The sequence below is a fragment of the Carassius auratus genome, chromosome 7 (genome assembly GCF_003368295.1).
Source record: "Carassius auratus strain Wakin chromosome 7, ASM336829v1, whole genome shotgun sequence".
In the NCBI taxonomy this organism is placed as follows: domain Eukaryota; kingdom Metazoa; phylum Chordata; class Actinopteri; order Cypriniformes; family Cyprinidae; genus Carassius; species Carassius auratus.
This window is the reverse complement of record NC_039249.1, coordinates 24,735,432-24,752,412: the sequence shown is the minus strand read 5'-3', so window position 1 is coordinate 24,752,412 and position 16,981 is coordinate 24,735,432. Positions and strand designations below refer to the sequence as shown.

The 16,981-nt window shown below is 39.1% G+C and overlaps 1 protein-coding gene across 7 annotated transcripts in view; it reads right to left on the bottom strand.

Annotated features, from left to right (window-relative positions):
* Window positions 1–2,994: 2,994 nt before the first annotated feature.
* LOC113106301 (transcription factor 12-like) overlaps window positions 2,995–16,981 on the bottom strand; it is a 113,438-nt gene continuing 99,451 nt past the window's right edge. For 4 of the 7 annotated variants that reach the window (XM_026268061.1, XM_026268060.1, XM_026268062.1 and 1 more), the window contains 8 exons: window positions 12,479–12,552; window positions 11,723–11,794; window positions 11,158–11,349; window positions 7,485–7,599; window positions 7,136–7,301; window positions 6,696–6,928; window positions 5,796–5,946; window positions 2,995–5,522 (listed from right to left, as the gene is read on the bottom strand). In XM_026268061.1, the coding sequence (XP_026123846.1) occupies window positions 5,804–5,946; window positions 6,696–6,928; window positions 7,136–7,301; window positions 7,485–7,599; window positions 11,158–11,349; window positions 11,723–11,794; window positions 12,479–12,552 (995 nt within the window). In that variant the 3' untranslated portion in view covers window positions 2,995–5,522; window positions 5,796–5,803. The remainder of the gene's footprint in view (window positions 5,523–5,795; window positions 5,947–6,695; window positions 6,929–7,135; window positions 7,302–7,484; window positions 7,600–11,157; window positions 11,350–11,722; window positions 11,795–12,478; window positions 12,553–16,981) is intronic. The other 3 variants (XM_026268063.1, XM_026268064.1, XM_026268066.1) reach the window with 1 other exon arrangement.

Here is a 16,981-nt window from a genome sequence, read left to right as displayed (position 1 = left end):
ATTTTCTACAAACGACTTTCATTCAGCTTTGACACACATATTACATAGGCCTACTGTAGATACAAAAATAACTTCACTTAAAAAGTTTAATGCAGCCCATTTTCACAAAAAAAAAGGAATTAAGACTCACGTTCCTCTATTTTGTCAGTTTTGCGGTTCGTATTGAAGATGACAAGTTTTCTACTGCTCCACTTCTGTTTTGCTGTAGCTATTTAAACCCAAGAACGGACCCTGTGTGAACGCTGCCTGATCATGAAGACTAGCATACATCAATAGGACGTGCACAAATATTTGGTTTCAGCAGTTATAATGCAATTTTCCACATTTTGGATTTGAAATTGGGCGTCAAAATCTTACAAGGTAAAGCTTTTCTTCTTCTTCTTCTTCTTCTTCTTCTTCTTCTTCTTCTTCTTCTTCTTCAACCGATGTAAACGGAAGCGTAGCCCTCGGGAAATGTTGATCATAGGCCTACCTCAGACTATTACAGTCAACTGAATCAGTTTTAGCAAAAATAGATTAAGCAAAAATGTATGATTCTGAATTGTTGTACTCAAGACCTCTGACACTGACTGGACCAACATATCCATTTTAATGAATGTATATCAATATTTAAAGTTACAACTTTTCATCCAAGATGAATATTTGTTAATAGTTTCTCAACAGCTCTCAGATTAAATACATCACTTACAAAAGGCTGATTTGAGAATGATTTTTGGCTGCTAAGCAGAACCGTAGCACTGGTATACTGTAATATAAGCCAGTATTAGTAATAGTATCACATTAGTACCTGTTTAGTAGAATGCAGTTCATGAATTTCAAACATAAAAAATGGTATGGTATGGTAAATATAAAAGTCTGACTCTGGTCATCAAACATAAACCCAATAGCGATTTCACTGAAAGGAAAAGAGTCAGCAGGAACATCATGATCGAATGCATGTCAGCCTGAGACATCCTTGTTTGCGGTCCAGCAGCAGAAGCCAAGATGCTCCTGTCAGCAAGCCCACCATGACACTCCCTCCCAGGATCCACAGGAAGTCAGCTCGCAAACACGGTGGTCCCATGCTTATAAAACATTGCCCATTTTTCTAGCTGACTTCAAGTAAACACTCCAGGGCATGGTTTTGATAAAGGCAGGAAGGAATACAAAAACACACACAGGGAGGAAATGGGACAAAGCCTTCCCACCCAGCGGCCTCCCGATGAGGTGTCGTGTTGGAAGGCTGTCAGAGTCGGAATTGGCCGAGGTCTCTCCAGCATTTAGCAAGCTCTTCCCCAGTGCTGTTCCTGTCTCACAGCAGATCTGGGGCCCAACCTGTCAGCGCAGGACAAATCCAGTGAGAAAGCGTCTTTCGCACACATGTACAGAGGCATAATTTAAGGCAGATGTATAAGCCAAGGAGATGAGTTCTGGGATTTAGTTTAGTCTTTTAATTGGACAGCCAGGACTGATGTCATTGAGAAAAAATGTACGGATGAGATGAAAAATGAGAAAAGAACAGAGCGAACTGTTTTGTGAGGTATGCTGGAAGTTGCATTGCGCAGAAAGACTAGCTGTAAACCATTCATCAGAACTGGGACAAAACAGGTGATCCCGTATTTCATAACTGACACAGAAATGGGAAGCACAAATCATTTAATTAGGAAGCAAAGTCAATGAACACTTGGGAATATACGTGGGAATATGCACACACCCAGCAATGAAAGAGCGGCGGTCAAGAGTGTCATACTCCTGTGCTATTTTCCCATGATCACTCACTAGAGACGCAAAGTATGCTTGTCTTTCAGGCAAGTTAAAGACAGATGTTGAACTCTTACACGTGAAATCTGAATGACTTTAAAAAGAAACTGTTTTCTCAGTGCAAATACTTTCTTTTCCGAAACAATTAAAGCTATACAGACTATTTTATAAAGGCAAAATAATAAAACCTTTTTTTTTTTACCTAAATATTACATTGTGCATTTTTACACTCTACTGAAAATAGAAAAGTTTTCATAATGCTTAATTCATAAAATAACTGTTAATATGATAAATGAACAGCATTTGTGCTGTTGTCTAAATTGAAAGTCCACACATTCTTATGTTGACATACAAGGCATTAAATGGACTTGCTCCTCAATATCTTTCTGAGCTTTTAATATCCTACATTCCGACACGTAATCTTCGCTCGGCCGACGCTGGTCTTTTAGTTGTTCCGGTAACGCACCTAAAAAAAAAAAGGGTGATAGGGCGTTCTCTTCAGTTGCCCCAAAGTTATGCAATTATCTGCCTGCCGATATTAGAAATGCACCATCCTTGAAAATGTTTAAAACCTTACTCAAAACTTATTATTTTAAGGAAGCTTTTGGGTGAAAGGGGATTTTCTGTGGTTGGTTAAGAGATGTATTTTATGAGTTTACTATATGTCTTGGATACTTATTTTTAAACTTGTTTTTGGTTTGTAAAATTGTTTGTAATGCTTTATTTATACTGAGTCTATCATCCCTATTTTATCTATCTTAATTTTACTAATGTAAAGTGCTCTGAGAATTCACTTTTAAAAGCGCTATACAAAATAAAGTTATTATTATTATTATTATTATTACACAAATATAAAAATTCTGTCATCATTTACCCACCTTCAACACACACACAAAAATATAATTTGATGAATTGGTAACAGTTTTGATTTCCTTTAGTTCTGTTAAATTTTTTGGCCGTACAACGGAAGTCGATGGGAAATGTTTGGTTACTTACATTCTTCAAAACATCTTTTAGGTTCCACAGAAGAAAGCAAGCCATACAGGTTTGGATTGATGTGAGATTTTTTTTTTACCTTATTCGTATATGTCCAAAATCTTTTAAGAAGCCCAGCAGAAGTAATGCCAAGCTTTGACTCAATAATTCAGATACGAGTAAAATGAAGTTATGCAATTTAAATCAGTTTTGCTGTGTATGAAGTTGTAGATGAAAACCAAATGCTGAAAGAGGGAAATACAGGCACATACAACGGAGTTAAAAAAAGATGGCACATTTATTGCTACATAAATGTTATATACATATTGTGTTTTCTGTTACAGAGACAGAAAAAGAAAAAAGAATTCGACTTCTTACTGCTGGTTTTCTGATGTGCATTGACAATACCTTGAATTTTGACATGGGTACAAATCGTTCATCAACCAACAATGCAGACTGGAGACAGAGATGGAGAGCTCGTACAATACCCCACACGCACTAGACTGCCAGCTACAATCCTACTTATGTTCTTAAGATGCTATCCATAATCTTTTTTATAATAATGGACCGGTTATGGTAAATAACCGTACATTTTTTTTGTTTACTATCTAATATAGTAAAATAAAGTAAGAAACTTTTTTACTCAAAACTTTTGATTTCAAAAATCTAGAAAGAGTAATATTCAGAATTCAAGAAATGTTCTTACAATATTATTGTATAAAAGACTAACTATAGTGAAAAATAAGCCAAATGATTTTTTTTTATCCTTTTCATAATTTTCTTGTTATGAGGGAAAGCATCAGGGCATACAGCAAAATCTAACATATCCAACAGAGGAAAAACAGAACAGAGAAAAAAGAAAAAGAAGAAGGGGAAAAAACAGGGAAAACAAAACAACAGAGATGACTCATATCCTCGATTCATTTTCAGCCGGCAAAAATACAAGCTCTTGAATACTGAAATGTATAACAAGGCCACAAAGACTAGTGGATTTTCACGATAATTTTGTTAAGGAAGGAAACTCCCCACACATCAAAGAAAGAGAAAAAAGAACACAGAAGGAAAATAATGCTGATATTCTGAAATCTTTCATTAAGTTTTGTTCTTCGTATTCGAGAGAGTGGTTCATATGAGAATGGGGCAGTCTTTTTTTCAATTGTGTGAACGCATGGAAGACAAACAGAAAAGAGAGGAAAACATTTTTGGTCAAAGAAAAACATAGTATGAAGTATAAAATGAAAGTGGTGACTGCTGCTCTCTTCAGGTTTACATAGACGACAAATAACGGCAGAGAAAAATCCTGATCCAAACTGGCTTTGTTCATCATTTCCACTGTTTGCTGATTTGGACGCCTCAAATCATTTGAATTCATAGAGCTTCTCTTTTTCCAACAGACATGGCGCTCACATTCTGCTGATCAAGTATCAAGTATTTTAATGCACGAGGGGAAAGACAAAGCCATTCTAAGTATCTTAGAACATCCTTCTATTTTCACACGACAAATATACGCTTTACTATGAAGCCTAGAGAGATGCTTTGTATACAATTACAAATAAACATATAACATGTGGTTACTACTTTTTTTTTCTCTATTTTTAAAGTTGTTACTGGTTTTAGAAAAACAAAAGAACATAAAACAAAACTTCAATTCAGGCCAGGTGAATGAATGGTCTTCGTTTTAAATCCACGTCTCGCGGTATAACAGATTCGTCAGTACAGATGCCCTCGGCATAACCACGGCTCTTCGACCAAATAAAGTAACGTCTGAAAACAAACGAACTGAATCGCTTCACCCTTAACACTATATGGCAAAGGAATCAAAAGGACGAGACTGCGTCCCCTTTCCCGTTTAAGACACTAAGAAATATGCAGGGAATGCTGGGGTTTTGTAACGTTCTGCTTTCCGTATCTGTACTGCTCACTAATGAGTATAAACATGTCAGCTTGTGTTTGACCTTTGACCTTTCAGTAAAGCCAGAGTTTGCCGTTCCACCGTCGCCTCCAGGGAATCCGGTCAAAAACGCACAGGCGGATCCCATTCCGCCTCACTCATAACTTTCAGTCTGCGACGAGGACAAGGACGCTACACTATCAACAAACGTCATAAAGAATTAGGTAGTTTTGGTTTCTCATGCTGTTATTTGCGGAATGAACGTATGATAAATATAAATAATATATTATTTCTTTTTCCTTGTCTTTTTAGACGCATCCGATTCTTTCACAAGGGCACGGAATTTGATCTGAATATATATTAATCTGGCCGAGCGGACCGCAGATGTGACGGACAAACTGCAGATCTACTGAAACGCCACCAGCTTCTCATAGCAATGTCAGAACTTTCCCTTTAAGCATAGACTTACAGCTCAGTAACATAATAAATAGGAAAACAAAAACAAACCAACAAAAAAGAAAAGAAAAGAACAAATTGCTGTTACAATGCATTCGTCAATTCAGTTTAGGCACAAGGCAACTTCCACGTACGGGGTGGAGGGGTGGCGACAGTCTCTGATTGTACAGCTGCGGCACACGGCTTCTGCAGACAGCGATATGTGCGGAGGGGCTTTGATGCTTGATTTGTTTGGTGTTTTTTTCTCTGGTGGGCAGAACGTTGCTTATCGATATGGGATGTCTTCACAGGGAGCTGGGCACTTGCCAGTTTTCTTCTATCTCAGGATTGCTTAACGGTGGAATTTTGCTTCGAGTGGGTCTGTCTTTTCAAATTTGTGTCACAAACTGTGAGTCCCGTCCGCCCGTGGAAAGCAAGGTCACCGACTCTGTCTAACACACGCCATCGGGATCCATTTGATCTGAAAGTGAGGGAAAGATTAGGACATCGCTTATGACCCACTGTACTGACACTCAAATCATTCAAATGTCTATTATGGCTGGGCGATATATCGAACGATATAATCATGCGCATCTAGTCAGTAAATCTGGCTCCGTGATTAGCGCTAAATTGCCATCACCTGCTTTCATATGGAGCAGCATTTAATAGACAGAGCCGCAGATCACTGACAAGCTACGCAATATCGCGTTCATTATTTTCTCTTCAATCTCTGTGTGTAGCTGACCGTGCTTACCTGGCTGTTCACAGATGGCCCATGGGGTTGGATGCGTCTGTTAGGCCCGGGTGCACAGGTGGGTGGGCTTGCTGGGGGTCACCTGAAACCCCTGACACCTTCTCCTCCTCCCTCCTCTTAAGGCAGGCTGCTTTGGGGTTTAGGTTCCTCTCTGCACACAGGAGAATTCATATCATCTCACTGTAGTTTATAAAGCAACACTACATAAAAGGAATTGTAACACTTTTATAGAGCTTTCCTTGCCTTATAAAACTAGCTCTCTGAGATCTGTTGAACTGATTAATATTAATTAGGGCTGTTGCCAGAACCCCTAGTGAAACATTACTGATAAACCTGAGAAGCATGTTTGCTGAGAGTATTTCAGCTGTCATGATGTGTCTGTTTAGAATCAGAATTAGCGATGGCAGATTTGTGAATGAATATCTATTGATTTTATCTGTTTAAAAACTGATTCTGCAACTGTTTGTGACTCAATTTGCTACACTGAGACAGGCATTGAGGCATAAATGATTGCTTATCACACTAAAACCGGATACTTTACAAGTTAGAAAACAAAAAGAGCACTGGAAGAGGCAGATTTTTACAATGCACTGCATGAAACTTGTAAACATCTTCAATCATTTGTGAACGACTCTGTATGGCAGCTAAATGCAAAATATATCCATAATAGTGTCAAAAAAAAAAAAAAAGACATTTTGTTGACAGCAAGTTCTGATTAAAAGTTAGATGCGTTGCCAGCTGTCACTTAGAATTAGTTACATTTGTTTTTTAATGCTGTTAACAGTTATTTATTTTTACACCCCCCCCCCCCACCAAAAAAAAAGGACTGAAAAAGATGAATTGTGATTAAGTATTTTATATAAATATGAGATCATTGCATTATGCTGGACAGTGTCTGACCTCTGACTTGCTGTTCGAGGCTGAGGATGACAGCGACGGCCTGGTGAAGAATGAGCAGTTTGGTCTGGGGCTTCTCGCTCTTCAGGTGCAGCTGACACATGCGGCCCAGCTCTTTGAACGCCTCGTTGATGTCCCGGACCCGCAGCCTCTCGCGGGCGTTGTTGGCCATCCTCCTCTCTCGCTCACGCTCTGCCTTCTGCTCAGGGTTCAGGTCCTCGTCTTCATTGACACTGCTGCAGAACAATTCACAAATGTCAGAACAGACAATGTGGAACAATGTGGCCTTGAACGTATATGTGCTTGATGCAACATTTAATATCATGCATTAAGTAAATAGAAGTAGTGCTCTGTGCTAATATTTCATCACACTGGAAAAGATTCACTGTCTCTGAGGTCAATGTTGAAGTGCTGAAGGACACTTCCATGAGCGGTTGCCTTGCCTTGCTCGAGTGCTTCCCCGATTCTGCTTCATATCCCTTTTATCACTCTCGTCGTCTGATCTGAGGTCGTCAGAGGAGTGGTTATCATGCATGTCGTCTTTTTCTTGATTCTCAATCTTCAGGTCCAGAGAAGGAGCAACTTGACTGGCCAGAGCACTAGCGATTCCTGTCACACACAACAAAAGTACACAGTTACTTAAAGTAAACACTTAACCTCTAAAATGTAGCGCTTTGTGACTCGTTGTGAGGTCATAAAACTGCGTATGAATCATAACTGAAGAGGCAACCACAACCAATGCAAAAACAAAACAATAACTGAAAATAAAGTGGTGTAAAAAAAGCTTCCGACCTCTGAATGTGTCTGCCTGGTGGTTGAGCTCCGAGCTGGAGGTGGGACCGGCGGTGGCCTGCAGGCTGCCGTGGTTGTTGTTCAGGCTGACGGTCTCTTCGCGGTGAACAGAGCCCTGTCAGAACAGATAGCCATAAACACACGAGGCAGAGAACAGAGCAAAACATCAAGAGTCCCTCTGATCATGAAGCCATCTGATCAGTGCCGAGAAAACAGAAGTGATTTACATTAAATCGGGGACGAGACTTGGACTTCAAAGCGGAGAGAGTCTCTGTGTTCTTACTGTAGAGTGTGACCTCCCCTCTGAAGAACTGAGTGGTATTCACACTACAAAGAACGACCTTCACAGCCCCAAATTTGTGCTCAGAGAGACATGCGGCACTTCAGTCCTGAGTTCTGACTCGGTTCCACCAAAAAACACTCTCATGTTGTTTTCGATTTGAAAGCGTACGTCTATACTTTTAGAGGCAGGTTGGTTGTAACACAACACTGGATGCTACACCGCTTCATACAATATTGTATTTTAAGGGAATTGGTAGAAGGATAACTGCAAATATCAGATTATTTAAAAACATTTCAATTTTAATGTTTCTTCATTAAGAAGAATTAACAATAATTTAGGAAGGCTACAATACTTACAACAGTAGCCTAAAACAAATGATTATCTGCCATTCAAAAGTGTGGAGTCGCTAAGATTTGTAATTTTTTTTTTTTTTTTTTTTTTTAAAGAAGTCTCATCAAGGCTGAATTTTTTGATTAAAAAATCCAGTAAAAACCACAAAACTGTAAAATATTATTACAATTGCAAATAAACTGTTTTGAATATATTTTAAATTGCAATTTGTTCCTGTGATGGCAAAGCTGAATTTTTAGTAGCTGGTCTTCAGTCTTTACTGTCACTTTGACCAACTGAATGTGTCCTTTCAGATTAAAGGAATTAAAGTACTAAAAACTGACCCCAAACGTTATGATATATTTTTATAGAAGTTATGAAAACTCTTCTTTTCTCTATAAAAACCATGGACTGCTGCATTGTGCACAGTCAGACCAGAAATGTGTTTTAACAAAGTCAATGAAAATGATTTTTAAAGTTGACTTGAAGGATCGGTTTTTACAATACAATTTTTGTAATAGACACACAGACATCAGCTGTCAGCATTTATATGTAGAAAAACCTTCCATCGAAACAAAATGGCTTATTCACATGTGGATACGGCAACAAACAATCTGCCCTTTCATGTTGAACAGCAACCGACCAGCATTCGTCACTGGTGGCTTCCAAACGCATCTGGATTTGAACAATATCTTGCCATGCAAATAGCGACGTAATGTAATGGAGTAATGGAGAAGAAACTGCTGCAGTACCCCCGCCCCAACCCCTGCCACAGCAGGCGGGAGCACATGTTCGCCCGCCATCTAGTTTCCTTTTTGAGGATCCATGGGATTGGGAGTCATGGTGAAAGGAGCAGAAATGGGGGAGGAGGAGAGGTCTTTCCCCCCTTTTCCTGCAGGAATGCTATCCTAAGTCACTGTTGGCCTCTGTTAACCTCTGTGCCGCCCAGGCCCAGACCCCTTCCCCCATGCTCTAATCTCAGCACCACTCTCAACAGGTGTCCAAACAACTCTTTGTCTGTGGCAGAAGAGGGGCGGAGGAGAGGAGGGTGCCAACCAAAGAAGGCGGCCATTTTCCTGTCTGAGCTTGATTACCATACAGCTGAGGAGCTCAGACACACACGACTAAAGCGTCAGATTTCCTGAGTTGTTAAAAAGACGAGGGTGGTCAAAAAGAAAAGAGGGGAGACAGAGATAGAAAAGTGTGCGCCAAAATAAAAGCACGCTGGCTGTGCTGAATCAGGACCTTGTCTGAGCGTGTGTTTGGGTCGAGTCTGGAGCACAGAGCTCTGTTTGTGTGTGTATGAAGCAGTGTGACAGCTCCCGCGCAGACGAACCGATCGTGACACAGCCCCAGCACCGCTCCGTCACTCTGCTGCAATCTCTTCTTTTCTGGCTGAATGAAATGCACCTCTGTTCATCAGCATTGAAAACATAAGCTGTGCCAAGCCAAAAATTCATGAACATCACTTTTGTCACTATGCGGCAAACCAGAGAATGATTGAATTGTTGTTGGAAATTACAGCCACAAAGGGATAGCTAACCAAAAAAAATGACTTTATTTCAATGGAATCTGAAGAAAGATATTTTGAAGAATGCTGGTGGTAACCAAACTGTCCTGATGACCACTGAATGGAAAAAAACACACATTTTGCTAAATATGTTTTTTTTTTTTTTTTATGTTCCACAGAAGAAAACCATACAGGTTTGAAACACCAGGGTGGGTAAATAATGACAGAACAAAATGTATTTATATAGACCTACTTGAAGGATGTTTTTATTGCACTCTATAACCTTTTCTTATTTGTTTTTCATTAATTGTAAATCAAAATGTTCATTTTATGTCTTATGCATTTATTATAATTATTTTAAGTTTTTATCCTTATCCTTTATGTAAAGCACTTTGAATTACTATTGTGTATGTCAATGCTAAACTATTAAGATATCTGATGTTTAATATACATGTGGAGCTGGATTTTGGACCAACTAGATTTCACAGTGGACTACCCTGTGTGACACGGCAGAATTTAGTTTTTTAAACATCGGTTTACATGAATAATATAGCTTTGTCATTTTTTGTAATCCCTGGTTAGAGAACAGTGTTTGTGTTGTATTTGTATTTCCACATGGGTTTCTTTTAGATTGGGGCTATGAAACATTAATGGCACACATAGAGTGTCTTGCGTGGAGAGGAGATGATTTCTATAATTGTACATGTTGAGTATGTCAAACTTTGTTTGACTTAAGCGTCAATAAATAGTTTTATGAAAGCTTCACTAACTTTTGCTACAGCATTCCAGACATTAACTATCTGTTTGAAATGTTAAATGAGAACAGTGGGTGGTTCATCAGGAAATTTCAGCTCTCCGTGGTCAACTAGACTCTCCACTGTAGTGGTCATTCACCAAAACATTTCTGAGTGCTGCTTTAGTCTTTGGACAAAAACAAATAGGTCAAGTTCATTTGAAAGCATATGAAGTTGAAAGAAAATCCAAATGTTGTTTTGAATACCAAAAAAAGGCCATGATTATTTCCTATTATTGGAAAACCACTGGGAAACGCCTCCCTCGCTTGTTCCGACTATTACAGCTGTGCGCTTAGCTCTCTGCAGAAGGGAATGAATGTCGTGGGATAGTGGGGGAGATACAGAGAGCTTTAGTTTCAGTGGGTCTCACATCACGCAGGTCCCCAGCGAGCTACGGTGTGGAAATATCTTCCAGACCGACACTGATCTGCTAGATTTTACTGTGACTGCTTTTCCCATTCAGCCTGAAGAACGCAGCTCAAGCTTGGGTCCAGCCATTATGCTTATGGAAAGTATGTGGGTTTAAGTAAAACTTCTCTCAGTGGAAAATAGTTCAGTTTCAGCACACGGCCAGGCCTTCATTTTAAACAGGTGGCTTAACTCTGTTTATTGACGCTTGTTTGGAGAGGCACAATGAAAAAACACATGCATTTCTTTCCCTTGTGTCTGTAATAACTGTACGAGACCTCAAAAGCCATGAGACATTCAATGGCTCTGAAACACAAGTTTCCTTTGAGACAGGGAAGTTTTCTTTACCATTTGTGCTGTTCGGTTGGTGACCAATCCAGAAGCTGGGAAACCGCTGCCTATGGCTGAGATTGGCCCGTTGTGCGCTTGTCCCAACAGGCTGTGGATGTCGCTGGACAGGGCGGCAGTGGAGCCCACGGCGTGATTCCGCAGGACACGGATTGCATCGTCCAGCCTGTCCAGCCGGTCCTCCATCGGAGACTGAAATGAGTGATGCAAAGTAGAGGGAAAGAAAGAACAAACAACATAACCATAAATTATATGAATATATCAACAGAGACTTTATTAAAGAGACAGAATTACAATATGGCAAAAACTGAAAAGCAAAGTAACATTCGAAAACAAAGTGAAAAGGTAAAGAAGAGAAAAAGTGAAATGTTAAGCCACTTAAAAAAACATCTGTTGAATTAAACAGAACTGAAATAAACTGCAATATGGTAGTTTTCATGTATTAATATCATCAAAGATGAAATGGCAAAACACAAACAGAAAAAGCACAGCCAAATCAAAAGAAAGCCGATGGCTGAATGGAAAAGAAGGACAGGACGTGACAATCTGAAGAAAGCGGGAATACCTCGCAGACATCCTTTAAGAAAGACATGGCATCCTGCAGATGCTCATGAAGCTGCTGGTGCACACGGTTTTTCTACAGTCAGACGGGGAGAGGAGAGACATGTACAGTGAGAGACGAGACAGAAAGACTGCAGAGAGCTCGGCAGAGAAAGAGGGCAGGGAATCGAAGCGGAGCGCCAACTGCCCACATCTTGGTTCTTGTTCAAGTAACTAATTACGATGAACCACGGTTCACTCTGCCGATCACAGCTCATTTCCTGATTCCTGGAGGGCTGCTGCTCATGGACGGTCCATAAAAATGCACTTGCAGCTGGCATACAAGTATTAGAGGAAATATTTACCTACACACCCCATAGTGTGAATGTATGACGTGGGAAGGAAAGTGTGTGTGTAAACTGATCTCCTGTTGTGGCTCAGCTCCCCGGTCGGCCCTGGAATCCCGCGGCAGTGGTTGAACGCAGCAGCTGCCGGCACCCCACCCCCATCACACACCCTAACCAATCCCTAACCACCCCACCTTCACACACCCCGGCCAATCTTCATCCACCCCAGACGAGAGAGGACAGATGGCAGGAGACATGCCCCAAGGGACGAGTATTGTTCGGTCCCCACAGCCCCCTCCCAGTCCCGCTCCTGACATTTGTCAGCCAGGAATGTCCATGTGAAGCTACCCCCTGCCCTCCAGGAGCAAGTCATCTACTGACACAGTGTCCATTAAAAAGTGCTCAGTGCCAGGGGGAGGGGAGAGCGCTCTTACCAGAGAGTGAAGGGAGTTCTCGTAGTTTGGGGAAGAAGGTGCTTGTCCAGTCGCACGGGGCCACTGAGCTGTACCTGCGGACAGGGGCAGAAGAGCTTTTTAGTCGCCTTATAACTACATTACAACACATAACAACTAGCTGGCATCACTGCAACAGGTGAATCTGAAATGAATGAGCAATGGAAAACAGTGCTTTTTGCGCAACATGTCAACTATTTATAATTTATAAATATAATATAATAGAATTCAAAGACTAAAAAAACTCATGAGTCAATGATTAAAAAACACATTCAGTGTTGTCATTCCTACATTAAATGCCATTTTATAATATAATAAAATATATATATTTTTAACTTAAACTCGAGTTATTGGTTAAGAAGCACATTTACTTTAACAAAGGATGTTTCAAATAAATAATTTATGTGACCCTGGACTACAAAACCAGTTATAAGTGTCAATTTACTTTTAAATTGAGATGTATACATCATCTGGAAGCTGAATAAATAAGTTTCTATTGATATGGTTTGTTAGGATCAGACAATATTTGTAATTTGAAAATCCAATTTGAAAATCTGGAATCTGAGGATGCAATCAATCTAAATATTGAGTAAATTGCTATTAAAGTTGTCTAAATGAAGTTCTTGGCAATGCATGCATATTACTAATCAAAAAATAAGTTTTGATATATTTAGAGTAGGAAATTTACAAAATATCATCATGGAACATGATCTTTACTTAATATCCTAATGATTTTTGGCACAAAAGAAAAATTGATAATTTTGACCCATACAATGTATTTTTGGCTATTGCTACAAATACCCCAGCAACTTAAGACTGGTTTTGTGCTCCAGGGTCACATTTTATATTGAAAACTCGAGTACTATAAATAGATAAAAAAAAAAAGTTTCATTTAAAAGATTAAGAAACCCTTTCATTGTTCTATAGATAAGTAGTATTTTAATATATTTAACAATATATGTTCATAATATAATACGATACTTTTCACCATGTGGTACAATGCACTTTCACAATAGACTAAAACTCATTTCCTATCCTGACTGATTCCAGCTATTCTCAATGTGGGCTGTTTTCCTCCAGGTCTCCAGACACATCATTTCCTATGACTGGGTCATATCCTGCAATGCGAGAAGGGTTCGAGGACGAGCCTTACATGCATACATACACAAACCAGTGCTGAGGGACATCTCTTACTTCCCTTCATTAATGAAGTCATGACTAAAAAAACCTGGGAGAACAATGCAGGACCTCGATAAGGGCGCTGACTTGGACCCTGAGCATCTTCCCTTGACTCTAATACTGCATGAGCTCAACGGAGAAGCTCAATTTTCTAGACATAACAGGATGAGACCACGACTCTCTCTTAGATCTCAACTCACACAAACAAACTACTGGACGGTGAGCGCTGATGTGACCAATCTCATGTCAGACGCTGTCAGGGAAAAGAAAAAGCACTGTTTTGCCACATTACTCCAGTAGCAGCATAAGATTTGATTTGGCTTGGTCACATTCTCAGCCCTCAGACTCGAAGTTTAGCTTTTTTTCCCCCCTTCAAAATTCAGTTGCTGGAAGAATTCAGTGAATGTGTTTTTGTTCTGTGGCAGAGGCTGGAAGGGACTATAATGAGGATGTAAATGACTCTGGTCTGGTCTCGGTCTAAACGTGCTGATTCTGACTGGCTGTAAATCAGTCAGTCGCTCTAAAAGAATGCACATCTGCTAATCACAAATCAAAACGCCGGTGGAGGGGGTCGCTTTCAATCCCTTCCCTTCCAAGTCTACTTCACTCCAACTGGCAAACAATCCACTACACAAAAGTCTCGCGTGAAGGCTGTGGAGTTCAATAAAACAGGCCAAGGACCCTTAATGTAGCATGACCCAAAGGAAGCTTTTTCAGCTTATTTGTCCTTCGACCCGACTCCACCAAGCACAGACTCAACCATTGACTCTAGGTGCTTTGTTGACACAACAGATTTCCAATTTTGCTGTTTGTCATAACTGTTACGACGGACCTGCTGTGGTCATACGTCTAGCTCTGCTAGCATAGCGCATAGACTTCTCGGAAACTATCGGTGAATTTCATTTCGACCATTCAACCATTGATCCTTCCCAAAACGTAAGCAGCTCTAATTTGTAGGAATTCACTCTTTAAAACCACAAAGCTCTCACAAGCAGACTCTTATTAAGGGCCTATTAAATTGGGGCTATGAGAATAGAGTGCAGTGTTTAATAAGGCCTCCTCATCGGCGGCCAGCTTGACAAATGAGCGTGGGCTGGTGCGGCACTCTGCACGTGCTGCTGGGGTTTAATTGGCTGGTATGGGCAGCAGAGACCTGGCTACGACTGGGTATAATAGCTGAATTTCATAACTAATCCAGAGAAACAGATGGATGTGCTTCGCTTAATCATAACATCATGAAACAATGTGCACCAACGTCTAAGAAACATCTAATCAAAAAAACCAAACTATATATTATATATATATATAAAAGTCCTCAGATATCAAAGGGAATGTTGACTGCCTGCCTGTGAGTGTAAATCAACATAATGAAGTGATAAAATTGCAGGCAGAGAGAAAGCCAAAAGAGACTAAATACTAACAGCAGACCAACATTTTGGTTTATATTTGATGAATTAATTCTGCTCTTTCCAAAACTGTTTTCAAGTCAATACATTGCTTATTTTAAATCTTTTTTTTTTTCAATTTAAATATACGCTACTATTCACACGTTTTGGGGTCCTTACATTTTTTCAAGGAAATTATATTTGTTTTCAGCAACATTGCATTTCACTGACAGTGAAGTCTTTTAAATGGTTAAAATCTATTTAAAATAAATGTTGTTCTTTTGAACGTTCTATATGGAACGTTCAAATGTAGCTTTGTCATCACAGGATTAAATTACATTTTTAAAATATTATTACATAGAAAACATTTTAAATTGTAATAATATGTCACAATATTACTATTTTTTTTAATCTATTTTTGTTTAAATATTTAATATATAATCATATAATCATAAATATTTTAATATTATTGCATGTAACCAAATGAGCCTAAGCATCTTCTAAAAAACAAAAAAAAAAAAAAAAAATTACCAAACCCAAAAGGGAGTGTACATTAATTGAAATATATAAAATATTTAAACACATTATTTACTTGCACATTTAGTCCATTTATATATTTAAAAAAGGTTAAATTAAAAAAAGGTGCGCTAAGATGACAGGAAGTTACATGGTAAGGTACAGACTGCTGATTGGAGAGGAAGGCTGTCTCTGAGCTGAGTCATCCTCTCAGTCAGTCATGCTAATAAATGAGGATCTTTGCAGGCCGGTCTGTCATGGGCAACAGCTGTGTGAGGAACAGGGCAACAGCTGAAGCTAAGGAGTGGGACAGACACCGACACAGCTGTCACTACTATATCAATGAACACACACACACAACTGCCCTCTCACTGATACAACACACTGAGAAACTGACATTTGTAACATCTTGTATCTCGGTCTATCCCTCTGTGCTTCAAAATAGTTTTCGTTTAAAATGACTGTGCATCAGTCTTGTCAGGCGCAGATAAAATCTTCACAGTGGTCGGTTATCAGTCCACCGCTAACCAGCGCATAACTCCCCCGACACCATCTTCAATCTCAGCGGCTGCGGGACTGTGTGTTTACTCGTTTACGTGAAGGAGGACGGGGCTCGCTGTGTTTGGGCTAAACTGCGTCAGTGTTGTTTAGTAATGTTTAGTGTGTAATGGATCATGTTTACATGCTTATATACACACAATGAAATCTAAATGAAATGCTAAATGTGGATTGTGTTGAGGGTCTGTCTAAATGTGTGAAATAATAAGCTACAATGGCCCCTAAAAGTATATGTCCTTTTTGATGGACGATGTATATACTGACCAACAATTAAAAAACAAAGCGGACAGTATTGAAGAATGTGTTCTGTGTGAACGGCCCATCAGACTGACAAACTCCTATAAAATGTATTGCTGTGTAGACTGCATAAAATTAATATAATTATTTATATATTGAATAAAGTAATATTTTTTAAAGCTGTACACTACTGCTCAGTAAGGCAGTAAGGTTGCTTTCGAAAGCTTTTAAGTCTCTTATGTTCACTAAGGGTGCATTTAATTGATCATATTTACAGTTTTGTGTGTGTATTTGTGTGTGTGTGTGTGTATATATATATATAGTATTTATGTTTTAATGTGTATATATTTATATATAGAGATTTTATTTTGAACATTATACATGTATTTCTTAATTGTCACTCTTGATCAATTTTAATGCATTCTTGCTGACTTTAAGTATAATTATTTTATCATACTGACCCCAGATTTTCCAACAGTGCACATTTCATGATTTACTCATCTGCAGTATTATTTGTATTTGCATTATCTTAATTTGACACCTTTTCTAAGCAAATATTGAATTAAATGCAATTAAAAATGATTCAAATAAACATAAATGATTCACAGTC